The sequence below is a fragment of the Rhincodon typus genome, chromosome 3 (assembly GCF_021869965.1).
Source record: "Rhincodon typus isolate 14 chromosome 3, sRhiTyp1.1, whole genome shotgun sequence".
NCBI classification, from domain to species: Eukaryota; Metazoa; Chordata; class Chondrichthyes; order Orectolobiformes; family Rhincodontidae; genus Rhincodon; species Rhincodon typus.
The window spans coordinates 61,341,205-61,356,995 of NC_063334.1; the positions used below are offsets into that span (position 1 = coordinate 61,341,205).

The window sequence follows — 15,791 nt, forward strand, 5'->3', positions numbered from 1 at the left end:
CAGAATTAGCCGAATGGGTATTACGACAGAATAGTTCAAAACGGAGATAGAGACAGGCATCCTACCAGTAGTGCAAAGTATTTAGTAAATACTGACAGAGATAGGGCACAATGGAAATCAGCAGGGTGTAACCTGAACACCTTTACAGGACGATACCAACCCAGATACACAACCTTACGACCACCGTCCTTCATTACATTGACTAACACATTAGGGATAGGGAGACCTGACGGCTTGATCTGCCTAACAAGAATTGAAAACCAAAAAGAGGAGGAACACCCATGAAATTTAGCAACTGCGCCCAGAGTTAGAATACTTAGAATATCCTTTCCCAGGACTCATCAGGGCACTCGTCCTGACCATGGGATCCCTAAACGTGTCTCTCCTCATGCGCAGAGGCCCCAGCCTCCTGACCTTCAGGAACCTCACGTGTAACAGAACGTTCCAGCAATGCTGGTACCCCAAGATTATTATCCTATTCATCCCGTACAACGACACCTACTTTGTGTGTGGACACAGAGCCTATGCCTGGCTACTCCCAACCTGGCCAGGGCCTGTTGCTTAGCCTATGCGGTACTATTCATAGGCTACACAGCATCCCTCCTGCAGATGATGCCACAACAATACAAGCATGCAATTTCAGGAGCAGACAGGCTCCTTTCCATATTCTTACCCTAGTACGGCACAGACAAGTTCTCCAGAGAATCTATCAATTTGGGTAGAGTCTTAGAGCAAAGGGCCAATGACACCCCATGAGCTTTGAGCAACATAAATACAGACGTGGTCGCTGTACGAACTATGGCACTGCAAAACCGAATTGCTCTCAACATGACACTAGCCGAGACAGGAGGAACAGGTGCGCTCATTGGAAGAGTGCTGCAAGTACATCCCCAATAACTCGGAAGCAAATACTGATCTGGCCAACCATATCCAAAAAGAAATGAATAAACTCAAACAACCTGCCTCTTCGACCCTATGGAGTTGGGTAGAAGTGTGGCTGGGATCCCTTGGGACGTCCATTGTACAGGGAATAGTAATGTTTGTTGTAGCACTGTTCCTATGTTACATTGTTTTTGTCTTGTAAAATGCATTATGACCACAATAATGAAGAAGATGACTGCAGAAGACCTTGGGCCAAGAGGGTGGGCCCTACAATGCACCATCAAGCCAACAGACGACTAGTGGAACGGCAAAGAACACCTCATCGAACAACAGCAAGAAGCTCATGGATGCAACATCACTTGAAGAATGCTCTTGAAATTTGATTTGGACTTGTGAATTTTGATTTGGACTGCTTGAATTAATGATGGCCCTGCAGCCACAATTTGGCCTAGGTCCTAAGTGAGGGATCTGTAGGAGTGACCTGTACCTGAACTCACTAAGTGGCCTATGCCTGCTTACAAGATGGCAGGCAGAAGCTAAGCAAAACTAAGCAGCCTGCTCACACAGTAAAATACAATGATACCTTTGGACAGAACTGCTCGAAGGTCAGTAAAAGAACGCTATATGTTTCCATCCGAGACAGTTCTGGTAAAAGGATGCCTTAGGACAGATAAATGACCAATTCCAGCCTCATTAATGAAAGGATGATTGGCCTAGTAAATGAATACCATCAGGTGCTAGAGTAGGTCCTCTAGCTGTTATCCTTGCAGCTGCTTAAGTTATTTCGTAGTAAATAGTTGTCTCTTTGAAGCTCCCAGCAATAGTAAATAGTTTCTAGCTAAAAATCCTCTAATCATGGAAGTTTGTTTCAATACACAAACAGGACATAATACAAGCCTTAAAAAAAACATTTAAGCTTAGATGTAAAAGGTTAACTAGCCTTAGGAGACACCTTCTCATGCCCTGAATAAGATAGATTGGACACAACCCATAAATTACAAAATCCTGACAGAAGTAGTTGCATAACGTTACACTTTGTAACAGAAGTTAACTTTACAGCAATTAGTTAAAAATAACTGACATTTTATTTTTACGTTACGTAATTGGGACAGTGGGAAAATAAAAGCAGTAACTGAATATGATAAAAGACAGCACCAAAATACAGTGGGACATAGAATTCGAGCTGTCCCTATAGATAAACAAGCCTGAGAAAGACCCAAAAGGAGTACAGCCATTAAATTTCTTGGAACGCAAAAGGAGTAGGATGCTTAGGAAGATCACAAGGCCTAGAGATTACAATGTATAGCTAATACCAGGAGATCATGGGAACCTGGGGCTGGCCATGGAAATGCCCATTATTAATTAGGTGTCCGGATTAGGGTGAAGGACAGTAACTACATTGTATTTTATTACTGTAACCCAAAATGTATAAAAATGCTGTATTTCTTTGTAAATGCAGACGGTGTGCCATTGATCTATCTTCTGAAGCCAGATTTGGGGAAGATCCTTTGGCCCTCTCCCTGTATAAACCAGTTTTTGCTTGAATAAACATTTTCCACTTGCCTGAATCCTGCCTGCCTCCGGAGTCTTTGGCCCAAATCAGAAAAAACATTCCTACAATGCCATCTACTTCTAACTTGCAGAAAGCTTAAGGAGAGCAAATACAAACTAAATAATACATTTTAAAATGAGTACAAAGAGCCAGAGATACAAGAGTCATAAGAGCATGGAAACAGACCCTTCAGCCCAACTTGTCCATGTCGACCAGGTTTCCTAAATTGAACTAGTCCCATTTGCCTGCATTTGGCCAATACTCCTCTAAATCTTTCCTGTCCATGTCCCTGTCCAAACATCTCTTAAATGTTGCAATTGTACTCACCTCTACTATTTTCTCTGGCAGCTCATCCCATATACACACCACCCTGTGTGAAAATGTTGCCCCTCAGGTCCCTTTAAAATCTTTCCCCCCTCACCTTAAACCTATGCCCTCTAGTTTTGGGCTCCCCTGCCCTGCGGAAGAGACCTTGACTATTTACCCTATCCATGCCCTTCATGATTTTATACACCTTTATAAAGGTCATACCTCAACCTCCTACACTCCAGGCAAAGTCGTCCCAGCCTATCCAGCCTCTCCTTATAACTCAAACCCTCCAGTCTCAGTAACTTACAATGACGTATAGACATCATCGAAGGCTGTAGGATCAGCTGAGAATGCTTTTAAAAACAAAACGGAGGAAATTCTTGCTTTTAGTCATAGGGGCGCAGTGTAAAAGCCAGGTAGCTATGCTGAAAATTTAAGACCTTGGTTACACTGCAACCATTGGATTCAATTTTGAAAACCACATTTAAGGAACGTCAGAGCTTCAGAGAGGGGGCAGAAGATATCTCTGAATTTATACTGGCAGAGGGGTGGATTGAAACGAGAATCAAAACAGAAACTGCCAAAGAAACTCAACAGGTCTGGAAGCATCTGCAAAGAAGACTCTTCAAAACTGAAGATTCAGGAGAAAAGCTGGGATTGTTCCACTCAGAGCAGAAAGATTAAAAAAGGAGGTTTGGTACATGTTAAAAACCTTAAAGAGCTTTGATAGACTAAGTAAGAAGAAACTATTTCCAGCAGCAAAAGCACTAGTGGCCAGAGGGAACAGAATTAAGGTACAAATCAAAAAAGAGAGGCAACAGGAGGAACCATCTCCTTAAAACGAGCAGTTGTAATATTTAATGTATTGCTTTAAAAGGGCAGTAGAAGCAGTCTAAATACCAACATTAAAAGGAGGATTGAATAAGGTTATTTGGATAGTTAGATGTAAGAACTGGGACAGGAGCAATGAGCTGAACACCTCCTAGACAGCGTCAGTTTATGATCCAATGAGAAAGGACTCAGAAACAGAGCACATATAAACAATATCATGACCCTCAGCTCTTCGGTTCCTCTTCATGAAACCATAAATTGTTGGAACTTAGATCCTACATTACGTTACTGTTTCTGTACCCAAGAATACATATTTCTAAATTAACAAAATATCACCTGACACTTTTGTGCTTAGATAGCAATGGCACTCAAAAAGAGAAAAGAGATTTCCTTTGTGAAGTTCTAATGCAGGACTGATGATTTGCAAGTGTCCAGGCTACTTACAATGACTTTGCTTGGTGCAAGACAACACATTAAAAAGTTTACATGACAGTTCTTCCTTACCTTGCCCAGATTTCTTTTTAAGAAGAGAAGAACATTGTGGATTGGTGGCCATGTCTAGCGGCACTTTATTCTCATTGTTTTTCAGATCTATCCTGGCACCTAAAGATAAGAGAAATAATTATACATGAGGTTAGGGTTTTTTCCCCAAATGGCTGTTGAAATAGTTAAAGCTTGATATCAAAGCTCAAACGATTCAACAGTTTCAGCTGACAGTGTGAATAGATGCAGCATTAGCAGGAATGGATCTCTCAGGGTAAAAGTTCAATGTATAAATACTTGGATGGCCGCACTTATGATACGAGTTGTCCTGTGTTTTGTACTTGGACAGCAAATGACCACATCTTTCTTGTCCTGTCATCAGTCACCAACACTAAGATATGCCACTGCCTCAAAGATCATCCACTAGATTTCAGTAAAATGATGCATGACCATGGTACTGAAATGTAATACTTCCATATATATATATTTTTGGAGAAGGAATAGGTATTAAATATTGCCAATCCAATAGAAAATACAAAGGCAGTTTGACTTCAAATTGCCATCACAGATGTGTCTGAAGTTTTAACAAATTGAATTTTAACCCATCTTTGAAAGAGGTGTGCTATTATGCCCCTCATGGCAATGTGGACCCACCACACTGAGAATCCGTATTAATTGAAATTAAGGATAAGAACTAATTCAGACAGTTGATTTCAGTTTTAACAACACCGACGTATGCCCAAAGAAAGGATGGTGCTTTGGGATCCCCATAGACTGAGCTCTCAACTACTTTTGTTTAGGTCCACGAGAAACATTACTTCAATGGAATGACAACTAAACTAGTAACCCTTCCAAGTTGACAATTGGCAAATTAAACATTTGCGATATTTGAATTATTAGCTGCATCCATAAATTTCTTTAGATATCTTAATGAAGTCAATCCTACACTCAAATTCACCTCTGAAATGTCACAAGCTCCTTTTCTTGACATAATACAGTATGGAGCTGGAGGAACACAGCAGGCCAGGCAGCATTAGAGCAGGAAAGTTGATGTTTTGGATCGGGACGAACTATCAGCTCTATTTGACACAAGGGTATCTCAATTACTGTCTTCCTGAAGTCTACCTTCACTGGCCAATATATGCACTGGAATTCCGACAGTTTCACACACTTCAAAATTGGTTTTATAGCAGCCTTGTAAACATGGGCTGAACCACTTGCTCCATGAGTGTAAGCATGGAAATACGGTGGTGTGTTGAAGTGGCAGGCAGCTAGAAGCTCGGGGTCATTCTGGCGGACTAAAGGCTGTCACTTTTGGTCCAGAAAAGTGCCCAGTCCACGTCAGAAGGGGAAGGAACCTCAAAGGATTGAGCAACAGGTGAAGATAGATGTTTTGTGCTGTTACTGTGCAGAAGCATCATGAGTATTGTTTGCCATGAACAGGTCACTGCCATCAAGCCAAAAAGACATTTCAAGCATCACATGAATGAGTAATGCAGTATATGAATTTCAATGCCAGTGAGATACTAGGTACGCAGGCTGTATATCCCAAAGTTCGGCAAACAACACATTCCTTTAATGGTTTGCAACAAGCTGCGCCCAACCAGCCCGTGGTTTGCAAATCTCACAACAGTTAATTGTCATTCTGCAATGGACATTAACAACCCTGAGTGTTCTAAGAATTAAGTGGACAAATTTAGAATGGTCACACTCAACAATATGGAATACACTGTGTGCCCATTTCAACTCAACAAAAATCAACAATTTAACAACTCAAACATCCTGGAACTCCCTTCCTAACAGTACTGTGGTGCACCTACACCGAAAGGGACTGCTGCGGTTTAAGAAGGCAGCTCACCACTGCCTTCTCCAAAGTAATTAGAAAACAACATTAAATGCTAGCTCAACAAGTGAAACCCACATCTCGAATGAATAAAATGGTGACAGCCACACACTGGTTCATTTTTCAGGGCAAGACCTTAATGAATTAGAGTCAACTTGCCTGGTTTCAACCTTAAAATTTAGCATTATCTATCAATCATAATTTAACGAGTGCATTCTCTACGGCAACACTTCTGTCAGAGTCTACTTGCCAACCAGTCAGCATCTCATACGACATAAAAAGCAGTGTTCCTTTTGCATTGGTATTTTTTGTAAATTGTCCAAGTAAGTGCAAAGCACAAAGTTTCCACAGAATGATTCTTTTTTAAGCAATACACAAGTTATGTTCTGAATCAAGTCAGTGGAATTGGTGCATCTCATTATATTTAGTAACTGAATCAAACACATGAAGATTGTATCATATGGACAGAACCCCTCCCATTAATGCGCATGCTGAAATATCAGCAATTACAATTTTCAGAGACCATCTGAAAGAAGAAATAACTAATGCTTCTTACAGTCATATCCTCCCCATGTCAAAAACGTATCTTGGTCGGAAGGGTTAACAGGAGGAGAAAGAAAGTAAATGTTTAGATGCTAATAATGCTCCATCACCAAGAAATCCAAACTTAATAACACTCATGTAAGTTAGATCAAGTTCTAGAACATTGAAAAAGAACTGCATAAGGTCAACAATCCATGTGCTGTCATAACCAGTTGTCCAGGTCTGGTTTTCTGCTTTTCCTGTGATATATGTACCCACCTCCTATTTACAATTATGTACTATCATAAACGTGTACTTTTTCAGCCACCAATTCTTAACATTAAAATTTATAACAAAAACACAAATTTAACATGCTGTAATTACTCCCTCCAACCAGAGGTAACAGGACCTCAGTTTAGAATTCAACACTTTAGCCCGCATGCAAGAAATCCCCTACAGCAATCATCACCACTTCTTTGATTCTTAAGTAGATATTTCAGTGCAAATACAAATACATGATTAAACAATGTACAAAAATGACAAAACAAGGATTTCAACCACAAAAAAAGTAGTACACTGAAATACTTTGATCCAGTTATCCGATTACCCTCTTAATGCTGATTCATCTGAAAAGTACACTTAGTTTACACCTTTCCTCAGTGCAATGCTGTAGGGTTGACCAAGTAAATGTGAGATTTTTTTTCTGGAGTTGGTTTTAGGACAAAACATTGTGGCTCAAAAACTGCAACATTTAACTCATTGTGTTTTGTAACCTGTCAAAATAGAATTTCAGCTCCTGACCACTGGGTTACTATTACAATCACAAAGCATCCGATTCCTGTTTCATAAGCTGAACTAGAAAAACTGAGTCTATTAACATAGAAGATTACTTCAACACAAAACTGCCATAATTTTGAGAGATTCTCTAAAATAAAGTGATTATAGCCTTCTTAATCCATCAAATTAAGTGGGGAAATCTCATTTCACAATGTTCCACTATTTATAATATATTCCACTATCGGAGTAAAATCTTGCTATTAGTGGTATCTTCCTCTTATCTGATAAATTCACAGAATCAGAGAATCCCTGTAATGTTAAAGTTGGACATTTGGCCCATCCAGTCCACACCAATCCTCTGGAGAGCATCCCACCCAGACCACCCCACCCCGAGGTTTACTGATTTGACTGCAGGCTCCCCAACGCTAAAAAAATCTTGTGCTAGCCTTGGAGGGGTTCCAGAACCATAAGCCTAGGAATGAAGAGCTTGTCATACGAGCAGCGAAGAACTCTGGGTCTGTACTGCATAGAGTTTTGAAGGATGAGAGGGACCAGACTGAACTTTAGAGAATGCCGAGAGGTCCGGACAGACTGACCACATTTCCACTACTGAGAGAGACTAGGCCTAAGGACATAGCCTCAGACTGAAGAGATGACCCTTTAGAACAGAGATAAGGAGGAATTTCTTCATCCAAAGAGTGGTGAAACTGTGGAACTTAGTGCAACAGAAGACTGTGGAGGCCAAGACATGGAGTGTATTTCAGACAGCGATAGATAGGCTCTTGATTAGTAAGGGGGTCAAAGGTTACAGGGAGAAGGCAGGAGAATGGGATTGAGTAACATATCAGCCATGATCGAATGGCAGAGAAGACTCAATAATCTGAACGGACTAATTCTGCTCCTGTACCTTCGGGTCTTATAGAGAAGATGCCTGACTCTAACTTGCCAGTGGAACAGCCACCTTACTGTCTGGAGAATAGGAGAGGGTAGTGGTTGTGCACGTGTGGCAGATCTGAAAGCCCTGCAGTTAATAGCATGTGCAAAATTCTTACAGATTCTGTCCTCTGGTGTCAACCAAAAGATGGCCTCTTCATTCCCAGGCTTAATCTGTTTTAAGACCTTTGCCCAAATCTCCAGATAGACAAATGTGAGACGTTATACCAGTGTGCTGATCTCAAGTTTCTTTTGCTTTGATGTTGATACAGAATAAAATTGGACAGTGAGATAATAGATAATTGATCTACCAAAATTGCCATCTATTTCATCCCCATCTACATTAGTCATGCTACAATAAACTAATCGTCAATCTCCCTTAAAAACAAGAAGCTAATGTCATCTTTTCTCATTCTCTGCTGAACTTGCATTTTAGTTGATTAGCGGGGTCAAAAATCAATTCATCTATTTCCAGAAATAGAGAGTATAAATAAGTATTCATTGTGATTCCACAAAGACTTAATTATCACTATCATTTCCATTCCAAAAATCCAGATTTTGCTTTGAAGAAGAATGATCAATTTGTATTTGATTATTTGAAGGAAATCTAGGACACTGCAGTCCTTAACTGTTCAGACAAACCAGTTGACAACTGAATCAAACAACAACCATTTGTACCAGATATGAGCTTGCACAAATTCATTCTACACGTCAGGGAGAGAAACACAGATAAGCAAAGCTAACTTGTGAAAGGGCACAAGAGTAGGATTAAAGTAGTTATTTTTAAATTAAATTACATTATATGTTGACATTAAAGTTAATAAAATTAAAACACTGCATGCAAAGTTAAAAGATTACCTTTCATGAGCAACAGCTCTAGAATATCTTCATATCCCTTCCATGCAGCAGCATGCACAACGGTGTCTCCCAGTTTGTTCTGTATAAATGCAACACAGCCCAACATTTACACTGGTATATATTGTTATAAAAGGTACACAATACAGAATATTAATTTGTAATTGCAACAACTGATCACATATTTAAAATATTCTTTAAAAAGGTATATTGTTGTTAAACAAAGAACACAGACTTGAAGTACTGATAATTTGCTATGGCAAGTCAGATTTCATTCCATGGAGATATTAAGCCTCCCTGAAGGGAGGAACAATTCCTTCCACACTCAAGATCGAGGATTGATCGTTCAGGGATTAATTGCTGGGACTTCTAAAAACAATAATAATCTTGGTTGCGAAACAATGGCTAATAAGCTTAGCTACGCAAGACATGAGTAACCCTCTAAATTCTTTGGGTTATACAACTGTTATACATAGGGGTCATGTCATTCAGCCTGGAAGTAGTATCTCTCTCCATTTCTCTTAACATTACATCCAAGTTCTGAACTGTATTGCGCTGAGAAAATGTATCCATCCTTCAGCAAAGAAGCTGTTGGCTTTAATGCAACAGTTATTCCAGGAAAAGGAAATGTATCAACCATAATAGAAAAGCAATGGCTTCAGAGAAAAACAAAATACCTGGATGCAGTCAGTGAAGTGTTATTATGAAATATTTTTATCTGCATTTAACAATGACCAGGTTTGACATTCAATAAACTGTAAAGTTGTGGAGGCTTTTGTGGAAACCATGCAAGTTTGCCTATATCAATGGCAAATAGGAAGTAACAGTTGTAACCTCTGGGAAAATTAGATCTTCCTAAAGAACAGTGATGCTTCTTTACAGAAAAACACAGAACTACCTAAAGTGAACACTTGCTTTTTGATAGGATCTTAACTTAGTGGTATCATTTCCATTGTGATTACTTGCCACGTTTCAGGAATATGGCATTAAAAAAAGGACACAACAATTCAGCCCTGCAAGCCAGGTCTGCAATTCAACTAGAACAAAGCCGATATTCTCTATCAAAGCCTGTTCCTATGTCTCTTAATATCATTCATACTTACAAATCCATCAAGTTTCTTACTGAATCAGTAACTGATCCTACACAGCCTAAGGTAGAGAATGCCAAAAATTCATTACTCTCTGGTTGAAGAAATTCCTCATCGTATTCCTACCTCTTATCCTGAATCTGTGTCCCTTGGTTCTAGACCAACAAGCAGGGGAACAGTCCATCCTGCACTTATGCAGTCAAGCCCTGTAAGAATTTTGTCTACTTCAATGAGATCATCTCTCTTCTTTGAAACTCTCGAGAATATAGATCCAGTTTCCTAAGTCTCTCCTCACAGGCAATTTAGCCAACCGAGGGATCAGTGGTGGATCCTTCAGCGCACGCCCTCTATGGTATATTTACCTTGAGTACATTCTAAATCGACTTTTCCCTGTTCTTTTTCCAACATTCTTGCAGTCAAAATACTTTGTAAATCATGAGGTAAATCATCGTTCATACTTTTAATCTGCCTTTATGCAGTCAATGTCATTTTTAAAGCTTTTTTTTTTTCATCAGAGAAAAAAAAAAATTAGACAAATGGTCCAGGTCTGCCTGAAACTTTTAGAAGGGCATGTGGGGATCTCAATTGGGTAACAGGCAAAAAAAGGTCAGTTTCCCAAAGGCAGGTTAAAGTTTCGCTATCAACTTCTCACAACTTGTCAGGCTGATCAGGTGCCCACCCTTCATGGCTAGAACCCTGTTTTGTAGTCATTAGCATGCATAAGTATGCATCAACACAAAACCTGCCAAAATTACACTCACAGACACAATTTTATTGGCCAGAACTGGGAATCTTGTGTGTTCACAAATTCAAAACATATATGGGCACAAACATGATGGTGTACACATTTTTCACCAAGCTTTGAAAGTATAAGCCTCTTCAGTTACATGAGCCCTTCAAAACCAAGCCATTTCTTTGCACAAATGCCAACTGTCAGTTCCTGGGTTGTGAACAGGCTCTGTTCTAGAGTCTGCTCACAAGTCAATTGTATGCAAGTCAGAAAACAATAAAGGACAATGAAAAGCAGCCATTTGTAACTACTGGAAATTTTCACACGTCAGAATTTTAAAGTTACAACCATGCATGGAATCTCATTTCTAAGTGCAAGTATTCGCAAGTTAGATGTTCATAAATTGGGGACCCCCTGTACACTGTCAGTTAGGGCTGAAGTCCCTCCATGATAATCAGCTCATGAGAAGTCTCAGTCATATGCAGTACAGCTTGTTGTTGCTAGAAATACTTAGTATTAGTGATGAATTCTGACCGTGCCACCATACCAACCCAGGTGAGACATTGTTGGCATGAGCCAATCTTGACCAGGACAAATAAGTGGGATTGAACTCAAATGGAAACTCAACTCAAAAGGCCACCTTTGTTGTTGCATCCTTGCCCCATGACAGCCTCAAAGACAGATTGTGCAAACCTTTCACGGCATTGGAGCCAGGTTCTTGAGCTGCCCGTGAGGGCTGACATCCGCAGTCTTTTCTGTTCAGGCTGCCTTCATCAGTCAGGCTAACCTCTTATTTCCATCCTTAAGGAAAGAGATCTTTCCTTTCCACAAGGCCAGCTTTCAGGAGAACGTCCAGCAAAGCGGTGACAAAGCAAAGGTGCTACTCGTATGACCAGTCTCTCAAATCTCCAAGGGTTAGTGGGGCTGATGAGCAAAGGTTGAGTGATGCTCCTGGGGTACACATTGAAGCACTGCCCTGATTCCTTTTAAATACAACACCAACGCCATGTGAAACTTCAAAACTTACTATCCGTCAAATTTGGCATTTCACCCACACAAGTCAAGAACACAAATGTGTGAGGAAACCCACCTTGTCCATGAGCAGAACACCCCCTTGCTTTTCAGGTTTCACTATGACATTTGGTCTTGGAAGAGAAAATTCTGCCTAATACATGGAAATGGGCCTCAGTTACACCATCATAATCTCAGGATTGAATTTGATCCTTTCAAAGCAAAGAAAGAATGTCAGTGCCTTTGCTAAATTGTCACGGAGGAACATTTTGCCTCTCAAAAGATTCAAACAAGTTTAAATTTAATAAAGAATCTTCTCAACCGAGCTCATCTTTTAGTTACTCAAGTTTCTTTGGAATGAGAAGTTAAACTACACAAGATGTGGCATTCTTGTGGCTCAGTTATAGAATTCAACACCAAAATGTTTCCTGGGAGTTAAAAATTCCTGCTGAACTTATTGATCAGAAATTATTGACCAAAACTTTGCCAGATATATCTGACAAATCTAAAGCTAAGTCTTATTGTCTTACCTGTTGATTTAATTCAACATGTGGTTGGGAAAGCAGAATTTTCACTATTCCTAGATTTAAAAAAAAGTTAATCAAGAATACACAAAATTACTGCAAGAACCTTCAATTTCAGCCTAAGAGATTTAGTGCCAAGTGGCAGAACCAAAAAATGTTAATGTTCATAAGGCTTAAGTTCAGATAACTAAAACCGTGCTGTTTACTGGCACTAAAACACTAGCAACATTTCTACGTGTTGTTTATCTGATGTCATTGCACTTTTAACTAATTATTTAATGCTGAATGGTAAGATTTCCAAGTTGAAGTTCCAGTTCTACTCCCCAGATCCTGCTAACGAGCCTGGCTAAACAGCGCCCAACATTACCAAAATCTGCCCTAGCTCAGGTATAACATTATTCGATCTGTCATTAAGGTTAACCTAATTAATTACAACCTATGAGGAAATCTTCAGCTCATTACCAGCTCAACTACTGAATATTTCTATAGAATGCAAGGCATTTTATAAACTTACGGTAATACTATACTCAAAATATAACGGGAAATAGTTTTTGAAATCCTACGAAAAAATTGTTAGGAGTATATTTTCATTCATCTCTATGCACCAAATTTGTTTCACTACTAATCTGTCAATCTATTTGCCAACGTTTCTACGCACTTAAGGAGTTTAGGACAAGGGCTGACATTCAGGCTTTTAAGGACCTGCTACAAAATTATAAAGTGACTGAACTCAAGAGTACGTATTCTACGTTTTGATTAGATTAACTTTCAGTGACGTTGTAGATAACTAAAAATTTTATATTTAGATATTTAAAGATATGTGTACTTCTATTTAAAACAGTCAGATTTTTCCATAATAACAGTGAGATAGATGACAGACTCAGTTATAACCAGGTAAATGTACATGTTAAATGCAAAAACGTTGATGCTGTGGTCCAAGGTAATCTGCTCCTTGGTTTCGGAGTACTGTTTGCAATCCTCGATGATAAACTATTTAGGAAATTAATACAATAACATGAGCTTTCCCAATAAAAGCTGGAAAAGTTAGGCTGAGAGAGTGAGTTTTAAGAACATGCTTGTGATAAATATTCTGAAATAACCTCTCTGGCCCCAAAAGGTGAAGTCTCATTCCTTCAGAAGATGATTAGGTCTGGTTACACTTCTTGGTCGAAGCTTCAATCTTGGAGAACTGTGCTGTTTTGACTTCCTCAAAAACCCCACTGATCCTTTGTGAGCAAAGCTGCACTGGATCAAATGTCAGAGAAGAGCAAGTTTCCTTTACAAATGCTGCAAAAACCCTGCGGACAGTAGTCAGCAAACTGAATGGCAAGCTGTACTATTCTACAGCTCACACAAAATATAGGCCATTATTCCAAACCTAAGTTGACACTGCATATTTATTTTTTATTTGCTTTATTTTAGATTGTTGGAGACAAGATCTACTTGATAGCACAATATTCCTTAACTTCTTACTTTCCACTAAGGCACAACAGTTGGTTTGTTAAAGAACAACTTTAAATTTAAGCATTAACTCCATCTCCCAAAACAATGGTGCATTTGGTTCAGAGGAGGGAGTTAAAATATGAAACAGGAACCTATCCCACCTACATCCTGATTGAACTGTGGTTGAGGAAGGAGCAAACAGGCTGTAACCTTTAGGTCTTGCATCCTGTAGGCTATATTTTTATATATGCTTAAGTTGAGTGATAATGCTGTTATACAAATGAAGTGTGATGCTGTTTAGAATTAAGAAAATCTCTTCACTTCAATCAACACCACCAAAAATAATTTGATCATTGTTATAGTATTTGTGGGACTGTGCCATTTGCAAAATCATTGTCACATTTACCTTGAAATCTCCACCAGTCAGTCAAAGAGAAACTGCATGTTTTCATTTTAATAAGATCCAATTAATCCAGATTGACTGAGATCCCAAGGCTTGCCATAACTTAATGTACAGTAATTGATATGAAAGCAGCAATCATCTGTAATTCTCTACATTCATATATAGCAAAAATAAAGTATTTAGCACTAAAGAGTTGCAAACAAAGAGTATATTTCCTTCATATGTATTCTTAAAGATATACTTGCTCATTAGTAATAGGATCTGCCTTATTAATTTCAAAAGGACTGAGTCTGACAACCAAGCATCCCTCCAAAGCAGATACTGGAATTCTGTGAATTTTAATAAAGGAAAGTTGCTTGTTAAACACACTGTGCTTCACCACTCAGCATGCTTTCATCTGAACTGAATAACTTGCTCAGTGCTCAACCAAACTGCCCTGCAACCAACAGAACAGTGCAATTTTGCATTGAATTAATCTGGGACATAATATGTGAATAGTCTTTCAATCTCTTCTGTACTCTCTCAGAATTAAACTTTAGCTTGATACTGACATATTAAAGACTAAATTCTATTATTTCCCTAACAGCTGCATTGCTCAAAATTTAACCCAAGGACTTAGCTAATAGTTTGTCAGAAGTTCAATGTTGTACATGATAGCGCTTTTAACTCCACCAGAACAACACACACACACACCCCCCACCCCATGTTTTCTGATTCAATGTTAGTATTAATTTCAGGAGATCTCAAATTAGTTGTTTTTGCCATGCTATCACACGATCAAACGTGACAACAATTTTGCAATCCCACAAATAACAGAACAATGATAACTTTAAAAAACAGTATTATCCATTAACACAAACATTAAAAAAAGCGTACATGATGCAAAAGAGAGCAGACAGGCAGATAAACAGTATGATCCCAATGTTGTGTGCTCCTTCTGCTTCACAAAACAAATTCATTAACTGCAAATTTGGAATGCAACTTGGAAATTAAAAATAATGTAACAAGTTTCACATAATTATGACAACAAGGTGCAGGGCTGGATGAACACAGCAGGCCAAGCAGCATCATAGGAGCAGAGAGGCTGACGTTTCGGGCCTAGACCCTTCATCAGAAAAGGGGGAGGGGAAGGGGGTTTTGAAATAAATAGGGAGAGAGTGGGAGGCGGATAGAAGAGGGATAGAGGAGAGGATAGGTGGACAGGAAACAAACAGGTCGAAGAGGCGGGGATGGGGCCAGGAAAGGTGAGTGTAGGTAGGGAGTTAGGAAGGGGATAGGTCAGTCCAGGGAGGACGGACAGGTCAAGGGGGCGGGATGAGGTTGGTCGGTAGGAGATGGAGGTGCGGCTTGAGGTGGGAGGAGGGGATAGGTGGGAGGAAGAACAGGTTAGGGAGGCAGGGACGAGCTGGACTGGTTTTGGGATGCGGTGGGGGGAGGGGAGATTTTGAAACTTGTGAAATCCACATTGATACCATTGGGCTGCAGGGTTCCCAAGCGGAATATGAGTTGCTGTTCCTGCAACCTTCGGGTGGCATCGTTGTGGCACTGCAGGAGGCCCAGGATGGACATGTCGTCTGAGGAATGGGAGGGGGAGTTGAAATGGTT

At 39.6% G+C, this 15,791-nt stretch overlaps 1 protein-coding gene across 1 annotated transcript in view; it reads right to left on the bottom strand.

Annotated features, from left to right (window-relative positions):
• Positions 1–15,791, bottom strand: part of ostf1 (osteoclast stimulating factor 1) — a 42,360-nt gene that overhangs the window by 18,100 nt on the left and 8,469 nt on the right. The window contains exons 6-8 of the mRNA XM_048593501.1: positions 12,347–12,396; positions 8,991–9,069; positions 4,079–4,177 (exon numbers count right to left, since the gene is read on the bottom strand). Of these exons, the coding sequence (XP_048449458.1) occupies positions 4,079–4,177; positions 8,991–9,069; positions 12,347–12,396 (228 nt within the window). The remainder of the gene's footprint in view (positions 1–4,078; positions 4,178–8,990; positions 9,070–12,346; positions 12,397–15,791) is intronic.